Below are 12,500 nucleotides of genomic sequence, written 5' to 3' on the forward strand. Positions count from 1 at the left end.
GGGATTTTACAATGAATGATGGATATGCTCTTTTTATCAAAATATTAAGGAACATTGCAGAAGGGAAAACAATACAATTTTATGGAAAGTTTTCTTTAACAAGGGTACTTTTAATGTGTGTTTTGTAGGAATCTGAGCCAAAGCCTGCTGAGAAGCAGTTACATCTTAAACAAATTCAGCAAGAGTCTACAGATGCAGTCAAAAGTGTTGTACATGAATATAAGGTAGCATAAAGGATATCCTAAGCAACAAAAAGTTGACAAGTCATTGCTGAAATGTTATAGATATACTCTACGGATCTTTTTATTTTCATTGTCAGTTCATTAGAAAAAATAAACTTATTCAGTATGAAATAGTTTACCAGGTTTTTTTTTTATCCAGGTTTTTTTTTTATTATACCCAGTGATTAAAATTCCTTTACAGGATATATTTTTATCATGCACAAAATTTGATTAATTGAAGATTTTGCAAAAATCCTATGTCACACAAAGATGTAGCTACCTTAATTCCAATAATTTAACCATTCTTTGATTTATGTGTATGACCAGCAACTTGTGTAAATAGGAATGGTTTTTTATTTGATCATATTACCAATTTTTTTTTACTACACACACATCTGTATGAATGAATTGTGAAGCTTCAAGCATACTTCATGTAGGTTTAACTTAGCATTTCACAAACATTTTTCAAAAAAGATATTTACATTCTTCTTTTATTTCAGTCAAATTCAAATAGACATACTGTCTATATTTATCAAAATTCATATTCACATTGTTCACAACTGCAGCACATTCATGATGAAATGGCTATTTTTTACAATTTGTAGAGATATCGGTGGCAAAAACCATTGGAAATAAAAATATAAGTGGATAGTTATGTACATGTATGTAATGTAATTTCCTAAAAATCAATGCGAGTCAAGTGTAACTTCTTACTCAAGTTGATTTGTGGAATAGTTCAGTGTTTTATTGTGATGTGATACCATCAGATATTATCTATAAAGGGATTTTTTCTGTAGACCTTGATGCAATCTAGCCTGCAGACACACCAGGAGTCAGTGAACAGCCTTCTTCATAAGAACAACAAGGAAAGAGAACTCCAGATGGAGTTAGCATTAACACAACAGGTATTGGCAATAATGGAATGGAGTGTGGGTGTTTTCAATTCAGCATCTGATGCAGAGGGATTGTTAATAGTTAGACTGTTGTGATCAACTATACAGTTAATGTAACCATGAGTTAATGTACAGTAAAACTCTGATATAGCGAATTTCTGTGGACACTCTAAAAATTTGCTATAAGCATAATTCGCTATACGTTTATAGCAAATTCATAATTTAAATATAACGAATTCGTTATAAACTGATTTGTTCTTCATGTACATCAGTTGTAAAAGACAACAGCAATCAATAAACTTGAGTTTGTATTGTCTCTATGAGAAATTAAGCCTATATATTTTCGAGCAGATATTTATACAAGAAATATACACACTGATTTATATACATATGATAATTTATCTTCATGCAAAAAAAAATGTCGAAAGAAAAATGTCAACAAAATTATGTGCAATACATACAAACAGCCTATCGCAGTTGTCATTTACTTGTTACTTTACACAAATAAAGAAGTGTACGATAAAATAAATGCAATCAAACTTCAAAGAGTCTTTAATTAACGAGAATAGTAAATAATACCGACAATATATTTGCTAAACGTATGTGTAAATATTGTTTTGCGTTAACAACCTCTTTTGAAAAACAGAAATTTCGCAATAAGTGTGGATCCTTTATGGCAATGGAAAGCAATTGTTAAAAATCACGAGTTTAAAATGGAAAAAGGGGGGAAAAAATTATTATAAAAGGTGATTTTTACGTTCATTTTTTATTCAAGAGAATAGGAATTTACTTCATTATATCTGTAAATTCACTATATCCGTGTTTGTTATAAACGCAGATTTTTATATAGAATATATAAAGAATTTGCCGGGGAAATCGATTTCACTTGTCTATATATAGCTGTAATTTCGCTATATCTGTGTTCACTGTATAAATGAGAAAAGAAAAACTAAAAAGCCCAGACCCAAGTTGTATTAAGTTTCACTTAAAACTTGATTTCTTGTAATGTACATGTACTTGTATAACATGTATAATGTAGGGAGAAAATTGAAAAGAAAGATTGTTGTTACCAAAAGAAAGAGACTCTGAATAAGTTGTATTGACTAATGACAGTTTACAGACTCAAAGAATTTGATCATAAGAAAAGACTGTGAATGGAATTTTGGTCAAAATAATACTCCATTAAATTACAAACATGTTATAATGTTCACAGATTTCTCTTCATTTTATCATGTCCATATTTTGTGTTTATTTTGTAGAACAAAAATGTGGAAGAAACTCTACATGAAATGAGGCAAAGCCTCAGGGAAGAAATTGAACGTATTGCTCAAGAATCAGTACAGAGTTTTAAAGTAAGAACATTGCGTAGTCGTTGTAGGTACATGTATACGCACACTGTACTTCAGTGTTGCTCTTGTTACTACCCATATAAGATTTAATAGAATCCTTCATTAGTAGGAGTGTGGGATAGGGAAATTCCACCGAGGGTACAAGATTAGCAGTCTATGACGAGGCTTTGCCAAGTCCTAGACAGAGAATCTTGTTTCAGAGGTGGGATTTCCCTATCCCACTTGAGTAAAATTATAATGAAGGATTATTTTTCTCAAATTTTACCTACAGTTTAGTGCATAAATTTTGGAGCTTTGAGAAAATTTTAAATTGTCAAAATCCTCATTTGAACTTCAATGCAAAAATTAATAATTAGATAGGCTGAAAGAGAATACCCGAAAATAAACTAAAAACCCAAGGTTGTCCACCAGAAACGAGTAGGACGAGGCTTTAGCTCAAGTGAGCTAAAAAGCTTTTACCAAAGAAAGGGTCATGTCACAAGGAATGTGCATATGAAATCTGTATCGCTCATTACTCAAAAGTTATGAGCAGTTTTTTAAGTTTCGGACAGACAGAACAAAATTTGTCCTCAACTGTGATCCAAGGAGCATAAAAAATTGAATCCACGCAACTTGGGAACATTTGCATTTGGATCTGATTTAATGTGCCCCTGCTAGTTTGGAAAAGAATTTGTTTTAATTAATTTCCTGTATGTTCCCCACCTATATAAAAACTTCGATCTTATATTGTGACTCCTATCCTATCCCCAGGGCCCTTGAATTGGAAGTTTTCATGTAAATTTCAACTTTTCTGGCACAGTGATTCTTGAGAAAATTATTTTCAAAGATTTTTCTAGCCCAGTGGTTTTTACGATTTTTAAAGATTTCCCTTATAAATTTGCAAGTGAAATTTTTATTCGCTATTGTGGCCCCACCCTATTTCCAGGGACCATGATTTCTACACTACATGTATGTCAGGAAGCATTGATAAAAATTTCAACTTTTCTGCCCAAGTGGTTCTTATGAAGAAGATATTTAAATGACCTTACCCTACTTTTGCATTTTTGTGATTATCTCCCCTTTAGAACAGGCATGGCCTTTCCTATGAACAAACTTGAATCCCCTTAACCCAAGGATGACTTGTGCAAAGTTTGGTTGATTGCCTAGTGGTTCTTGAGAAGAATTATAAAAACTGCCACACAATTTTTACTAGAGCTACATGTAATTACTGATTATCTCCACTTCAAAAAGGAATCATTCTGATGGACAAAAAATGATAAGAATAGCTCATGTGAGCTAATAAAAAACCTATTTTCCAGTGAAATTTTGGGAAACATTTGTTAAAAATTTTGAATTGAAGTTAAACAATTTCAAATGTTGTACCGGGTAACTCAAGAACCCTTCACAATATTTGCATTTTCTTATGTACTTTCCGCAATGTTATTCTTGACATGATAAACGATAGAACACGATACACACACGATAGGATAGGATACACGCACGATACGATAGGATACACGATAAACCTGATAAACGATCTTCACGATAGGCCTGATGAACACAAAACATGATAAACGATCTTCACGATAAACGGAAAACCTGATAGAAATGTTGTAATGAAGCAATTTAGACAAAACGAAATTTTGATACCTGCAACATAATTACATTATGTTGATAATGATATTGAAGGATTTGAATATTCATTATATACCTAAAATGTATAATTTCTTGAATCCACGGTCGTACTGTTTTTAAAAAAAATAAATTTAATTCTATTCATTTTTTACGCCATCACAGCTAAGATCAGAAAACTAAACTACTTGTATATACGGTTTTTAATTCATTATTTGATATCTATATGAATTTCCTCAGCCAATGATTCTAAAACTTATATTGTCACCTAATGTTTAATATATAAACTATACAGGGAATTAACAACTAAATTTAATATAATGTAGTGATATCATGCTTCAGTAGCTCTCTTATTCTAATGTCTACTATCTTGAATGTGAAATAAAATCAAGTAATATTATGTGTGTAGCGAGGAGGGGGGTTATTTTGCATCAAGCTCTAAGTTCACAGCTCATTCAAAAATTACAATTACTTTCATAATGACCGCTTTATAAAAATCCACTGCACTACACCATATTTTCATACGTTAGATATGTCTACACTATGAGTGATAATTGATAGTCATAATTGGAACATATTTATTTGAATTGATATCTTAAAACAAAAAATGAATAAATTATATGAAAAAAATATAATAAAAAAAACTGGCATTTTTTAAATTCGTAATTTTATAACACTTTAAAAATGTTGTGCTTAGTATGTAAAAAAAAAAATTATCAATTAATCATCAAAACCGACATAAATTTCTAGTATCTACCCGTACGACTATTGGTATATGGTACAAGTGTACATGTACAAATAAAAAAAAAACCAACGATGACAGCTGAGTCGTGCCCAGTTGAGCAGACTTTTGGGAGATGCAACACCCTTGCACCCCTTTAAAACCTAATCTTCTAAATGTGTGAAATACAATGTCCCTGAGAATGTTTGCTGTCAAAACACGGGTGATACACAAAATCAGAGATAAGGACGCGCACAAGTATGTAAGTAGAATACAGGTGGGAAAAAAATGGAAGAAAAAGAGCCCTTATCAAAATGTAACTGACAATGTAATTTACTGATTTTCCCTTACAAATCGGAACTTCCTATTTCTCTGTTAGTGTTAATTACAAATAATTGTTTCTAGACAAGCAAATGTTTATGAATTTCAGATGCAGAAGCTTTCAGATTCACTGTCCTCGGTTTGCTCGGCAAACTACTGCCTATTTTCCAGACTACTTGAATGAAATTGTGATTAATTTTTACCCTCTCTGGACAGACAAATAGCTCTTCTTCTGACTTAAAATCGACAGCTTTATGTTCTCCTTCAAATATACTGTCTTTCCACGATTCCTAAAAATAGTTTCTTTAACAAAACGAATAAATTTAGCTTACGGAAAACATCGTACTTTTTCATTACAATTAATATACGATCCCGATAGTTTCCGAAGCTACACGATAAATGGTGTTCACGACAAAGGGAAAACCTGATACACGCAAAACACGATACAAGATAGACCTGATAAACGCGAAACACGATAGAAAACGGAAAAACTGATAAACGCAAAACACGATACGATAGGATACACACACAATACGATAGGATACACGCACAATACGATAGGATACACGCATGATATGATAGGATACACACATGATACAATAGGATACACGCACGATAGGAATGTCAAGAATCACATTGCAGGTACTGTACCTAGTGTTATGTGAATCAATTGTCACATCACACTAAAGAAAAACTTAATTGTAAATTCTGAAAATTACTCGGGGCTATTCCAGCAAAAAAAATATTGGGGGGGGGGGGGGGAGGCACTTTATTTTTAAGACAGCCACCCATACAATTAAATTTTCCTCTGCTAACACCACCCATACAAATAGAATTAAGAATTCAATATTGAAATCACCTGTATATTAAGATTTTCCTTTAAAGGTAGAGTTCAGTTTCAACAAGTTCATATTGGTCTTAATCCTATGTACATGCAACTATTTTTTAGATAAGCTAGAATTTGTGGTGATTTATATGAACAAATTACCCGAATTTAAATGAATTTTGACTACATTAATGTGAATAAATATTCAAATGTTGATTGTAATTTGTGATCCATTCTCTAGCCAAACTCAAGTTGTAATTTCATAAGCATGTTTATTTTAATAGTTAACAGAGAAGGTTCGCTCATACCAAAATTATTACACTACCGTAGTGGCCTAATGTTTAGCATTTGGTCTTCTAGCAGTGTTGTAGGTTCGAACCATGCCCTTGACATAGGCCTATGTGTTAAAACAGGTTGTAGATGTTGGTGTTTCAGACACGTGTAGCACATCACAACATTCTGAGAAAATTTGGGCATATTTTAAAAAAAATTTATACATGAATGCGGATATTATTACCTTGAAAGACCTGACAATAATTGCCTAAGCCATTGGCTGATAAAAATGTGGAAACACGTTTCGGTGGGCATATGGCTACAAATTCTTTGTTAACTCATACATAATTTTGTTCTCGTTCCCTTCCGAGTTCGCTAAACATATCCCTTAATAGATCATATCTGGAGACTGTGTTACTTCTCATGTCATTCCAACAGAAAACATTTCGTTTTCATTTAGTCATTTATTATTGTTGTCTTTTCTACACAAACTGAAACATTTACTTTGAATAGAGTTATCAGCCCATTTATCAATCTTTTTTCATACATAATGTAGGATGGTTCCGCTTTTCTTCTTCCTCTTCTTTTATAATAAAAGAAATTTCGCAACATGATACAGACTCTGTAATGTCTTCATTTTTGTCATAATTCACTAGCACCCATTTTTTTTTAACCTAGAAGACAACCACCCATACAAATACATTTTCCCAAATCGCCCCCACCCATCCAAAAAAATATCAACTGCCCCCCCCCCCCCCCCCTAAATTACAGATTGAAAGCATAGACAGTGTAAATGCTAACTATCTAGTTTTGGGGATGTATGAGGATGACAGGCATGTGGTAATTCTTTTATAAAACAACTTTTCTGTTTATGCAAATTATCTCATGCATTACCTCATACACCACAAAAACTCGATGATGATTTGGTAAATGCCTACTCTGTGTAAGATGAAATATGTACATGTAACGGATGTTGTGTAGTTCATTAATGTCTATTAAAAGTGTTTTCAGTGAGTTGCATAGGTTTTATCACATTGTAAAGGATTAATCATAGCGAAATTATCAGTTTTCGCTTAATATGCAGGATGAAATGAAAGAAATGTTAGAAAAAGAGAAAAAACAACTTCAGGAAGAAATGCAGACATCTTTAGAGGTAAGGCAGTTTAGGGATTTGTAATGCACCTTTATTTTTTTCCTTTTTATACGCCCGTCTTTAGACGGGACATATTATGGTACAGCGATGTCTGTCCGTCCGTCCGTCCATCTGTCCATCCGTCCGTCCATTCGGGGTTTTCTCTTTATAATTTCATATCCCTTTCACATATCATACTGAAACTTGCTGTGTAGCTTCTTTGTGGGTCACTCTGGATCATACTGCAATTTTGATCCATTTCGATCTTTTTTCCAGGAGTTTTGCCCCTTTATTTGGAAATATTATATGGAGGGTACATAATTTGTCCACCCTACTCCTCCCACAGTTTTCAAGTGAGAGCCTTCTTATTTTGTGGAGTGTTTGTATGGGTATTGAAGATGTGCATGTGAGATGGATTTTGATTTTCTACAATTTTTGAGAAAATTACAGGTTGTTGAACTTAGTCTATTTGGAAATTGATATTCTATGGAGGGTACATAATTTGTCCGCCCAACTCCTCCCCCAGTTTTCAAGTGAGGACCTTCTTATTTTGTGGAGTGTTTGTATGGGTACTGAAGATGTGCATCTGGGGAAGGATTTTGGTTTTCTTCCATTTTTGAAAAAATTACAGGTTGTTGAACTTGGTTCATTTTGAGGAAATCTCGATTTTTAAGCTAAGACCCTTTGATGATATGAAAGTTTGTCACAGCCTCATGATGGCTGATACTACCTGAAACAAAGTTATACAAATCATGGCACAAGAAAAACACCCTATGTAAGCATTTCACTGGCGTATTACATGTATGTACCGTTTACGGTACTCTTGTTAACAATAACACAATTTACAACCAACAGTTTAACTGTCAAACCAACTCTCTCACTCGTGGTCTATTGATCAGTCAGCAGTTTACGAACTGTTGACCGGGTAATAGTCTGCAATACATGTATTTCTATTGGCTACACACGTCACATGATTCTTGGTCTGCTGCTTTTTTATGTAATGGCAAGGTTCAATGATTTAACTTAATATGATAAAATACAGAATTTATTAGATGAAAAGCAGAGCAGAAACATGAACCATATAACTACTAATTAGGATATTAGGTATCTTTTATTTTAAACTAGTGGGTATGGTGATATATGTATGTGATCACAAGTTGTCCTGTTAAAAGTTCAAAGTCAACAAACTATGTGCATCTAGAAAAATTAACCTATTAAAAAGTATTAAGGTTTATAACAAAACAGTTATAGACTGTGTCCTTGGACAACAGCTGATTTGTTTGACCCGATCCGTCCTCGGGTCAAACAAAACAGCTGTTGTTCTCGAACACAGTCAGTAACTGTATAATATGTTTTGATATGGTATTAAAGTAGTTCCACCCTCCTGTGACATCATAAGATTTTGCAAAATCAATGATTTATTAATTTTATTTATACATGTATTCATGTGTGATATTACCATAGATTTTGTTGGGAGTCTTTTCCAATGGTTACTGGTATTGTAAAAAATCTTATTAAACATAAAATATTTTTAAAAAGTCTATGTTTAATATAGATCTATATCAATAATCAAATTTATATTTCAAAATATTGAATCCAAGGGCGATAACTCTGTTTTCATTAAATCCTATTTCAAGTTCATTAGGTGATAGATTTTCTTTATTTTTCACAGAAATTTTGAATTTTTTCGCAAAGAAATAGTTTTTATGAAATTATTATGAATTCTATTCTATCGTTTTAACCAGTTTTTGTGATATTGTTTGCTCAGTATTTTAAGAATCATTTGCTTGACAGACATCACACCTGGTACATCTTAAGTAGATGACCCCTATTGATCTTGAGATCACAAGGTCAAGGGTCACAAGTCATATTACTGTGGTTATAGAAAGATGTTGTTCTAGTCAATATCTTAAAAGAGCCTTTTGCATAGTACACTGGTACATCCTTAGGAGTAGATGACCCTGCTGATTTTTAAGACACAGTACTCTGGAAATAAGTAAATATTTTTATGCCCCCGCCACAAAGTGGTCGGGGCATATAGTTTTACCCTTGTTCGTCATTCCGCGACACAGTTTTCCGGACTTTTTTCTAAATGCCTTGAGATATTGATACACAGAATTAATTTTTTCAAGGCAGGTGCATATTGATGAGTTACTGATCGAGTTTGATTTTTGTTACGATTTGTTGATTTTTGATGGAGTTTTGCCCCTTCAACTTAGAATAATTACTGTTACGACCAGTTTTCTGGACTTTTTCTAAATGCCCAGAGATAATGAACTGATGTTTTCCATGCAGATGTATATATTGATGAGTTACAGATCGAGCTTTAGTTTTGTTCCAGTTCGTTGATTTTTGATAGAGTTGTATTTATTTTATGGCTTTTAAAACATATAAAAGATTGTTGTTGAGTTCTTCATTGTACTAAATATGTGTAACATACAATCTGAATACCACATTCAATGCTATCCGATGGATTTCCTACATTTGACTTTACTGCAGGCAAGGACATTCGTGTCGTGCTGACACATCTAGTTTGGTTATTATCTTGAACCCATTGATATGGCAGACATCAAACTTGGTATACTGGTACCCCTAAAAAGTAGATGTCTACTAGATGACAAACCCCCCCCCCCCCCCCAAAATATTTCAAGTCACAAAGTTAAAGGTTGTAACTAAAATGATTAGTTAATTGAAAATGTGTGTTCAGTATCCCAAGAGATCAAACTTAGATTTCCGAACTAGAAAATAACCCTTATTTTTCACTATCATTGCTGCAGCATTCTTAATTTATACATTTGATCCTTTTCAATATTGCCACTCTAGGGGCATATTATGTTTCTAAAACATTTCTTGTCAATTTGTTAATTTCATATTTTTATTTCAAATATAAATATAAAGAATCACTTGCTAGTATGTTGGGTATATAATGATAATAAGGCCTTTATTTATCCAGAATTACATATTTAGCGATCCTGGATATGTGAAGTGATTAACTACATTCATTTGGAAAAAGTAATAATTTATGCGTAATGGCTTTGCCATTATTGTGATACTGTAATACATGTCCAAAGGTTTGAAAAATGGATCTCTCCACCAGGAAATGTGCATTTCTTTTCTTACCTATATGTATATCCATTTTGCTGGTCAAGGGTTCTGCTTCATCAAGGTAAAAATAGTGAATCAGAATCATTGGTTTACAGTCAATGACATGCAGGCAAATGAATTTTTTCAGGGAGAAAAAAATCAGATAAGTGAGCTTGTCCAGGAAGCAGTTTCAGCAGAGCATGAGAGAGGAGCACAACAGCTGAAAGAGCAAAAGGTGAAATCATTCGCTAACTTTGTAGTTGTTCAAGTATTTAAGGAAAGTTAAGAAACTAGTGCAAGTTTTATAGAACATGGACAGATACATCAGATATGAGATTTCAGAGATTAAACTAAAAGAATATTACATATGATAACTAGTTTTACAATGTTTTAGAAGGCAAATACATGTGTATGTCCATGGATTGTATTGATTTAGTGGTATAGCAGATTAAGCTAGATAGATATCTGAGGTTGGCAGTTTGAATCCCAGGATGGCCCTTTGCTCTTGTACGATGTGCTTTGGTCAACATCTACCACCAGCATTGTTCAGTCCACCCTAGACTTTCAGAATTACATACACAGGAATGCTACTTAGGGAAGGATTTATTCTTATCTCTAACAAACAAAAGAATTACATTTACATGCTCTTTATATAAAATCTCTAACGATAGCGACAGGGGGAGATTTTTAAAAGCAATATATTTTCAACATTTTAATCAATATTCCACTTAATTTAAATGTGCTGATTTCAAAATTAATAAGTATTTTAAAATATCTCTTTTCCCTGCATCACAATTGACAGGCAAACACGAGTACCCTCACATATTTCCATGAAGTTATTTTTCTGACTTGTGTAAATATTTGACCTCAAGTAATATTGGTGAAAATAGACCAAACAGAAATTAACTTGATGCCTATTCTACCTTTTTGGGGTGTGCAAAATGTGAATATGACGTTATTTTATTGAAAATAAATATCAATATTGCTTCAAAACGCTAATAAACATACCTACCCTCGGTCATTTTAGCTACCGGACGAGGACAATTATAGTATTTCTGTATGAAATTCTTCACAAATATCATTGTATCAATTACATATGTATATCTTAATTGTTGTTTATCAGTATCCTTGATAGAAAAGATTAAAAAATTGTCCCACTAGTGAGGGTAAAACAAAGCAGTTATACATGCTGGAAAGTAGCATGCCAGTTGGTTTTGTGCCTTTCGAAAGATCATTTTCTGCAATGAGACATCTTAAGAATTGGAACAAAGATGGGCTGGTTGGTCTTAAATTGCTATGTTATTTATCCTTCACACAACCCCTCCACCCCCACCAGGGCTCTGCACTGGACACCGCTTGTGGCCTCATCCAAGGCGGTTCTAAAAAAAAAAAACCTTTGTTTATGCCGCGAGCGCCACCTACTGATGGTACAGTATCAATTTGCAAGGTGAAGTACAAAATCTAGGATAATTATATATCTTTTAAAATAAACATGACAATTTGATAACAGGAAACTTCATTGAATCACATATATCGGCGATTTATTGCGGACAATGAAGTGCACATGATTTGTTTTTCCTTAGTTTCCAATTACAAATATTAGAGTTATCGTTCTTGTAAATTCTACTCAACAGGATGAAAAAATTATTTTACCACATTCTCCGGACATATACGCATTATCTCAGTGTTGTTTAAGAAAAAGGAAGTTCAAATTATTTAAATATCACCGTAAAATCTGCGTATATGGCCGATTTCTGGTCTTGCTACTTATTTTCTCACTTCAAAATACCGACAAAATGTCATTTCGTACCACGTGCTTTCTATATCACCATATACGTAAACTTTGAACTCCTTACTTTCGTTTCACATTAATACTTTCGTATTTAAACCTCAGGCTTTATCATATAAAATTGTGAAAAGTACCTACCGCAGTAAGGTAAACTTTTTGTGATTGCGGGAAATGTTGCCGCCAGCGCCACCTACCGACGGCGCCCAATGCTACTAACAATTCATGCTGTAAAGAAATAACATTTCAACAAGCTGTATTGATATGGAGATTTGTATAAACA

The 12,500-nt window shown here is 33.1% G+C and overlaps 1 protein-coding gene across 1 annotated transcript in view; it reads left to right on the forward strand.

The window, feature by feature from the left end:
• LOC125645941 (zinc finger protein 853-like) overlaps window positions 1-12,500 on the forward strand; it is a 25,475-nt gene that overhangs the window by 2,506 nt on the left and 10,469 nt on the right. Inside the window, exons 2-6 of the mRNA XM_056141851.1 lie at window positions 129-224; window positions 1,019-1,126; window positions 2,374-2,466; window positions 7,300-7,368; window positions 10,580-10,666. Of these exons, the coding sequence (XP_055997826.1) occupies window positions 129-224; window positions 1,019-1,126; window positions 2,374-2,466; window positions 7,300-7,368; window positions 10,580-10,666 (453 nt within the window). The remainder of the gene's footprint in view (window positions 1-128; window positions 225-1,018; window positions 1,127-2,373; window positions 2,467-7,299; window positions 7,369-10,579; window positions 10,667-12,500) is intronic.

The sequence above is a fragment of the Ostrea edulis genome, chromosome 6, assembly GCF_947568905.1.
Source record: "Ostrea edulis chromosome 6, xbOstEdul1.1, whole genome shotgun sequence".
NCBI classification, from domain to species: domain Eukaryota; kingdom Metazoa; phylum Mollusca; class Bivalvia; order Ostreida; family Ostreidae; genus Ostrea; species Ostrea edulis.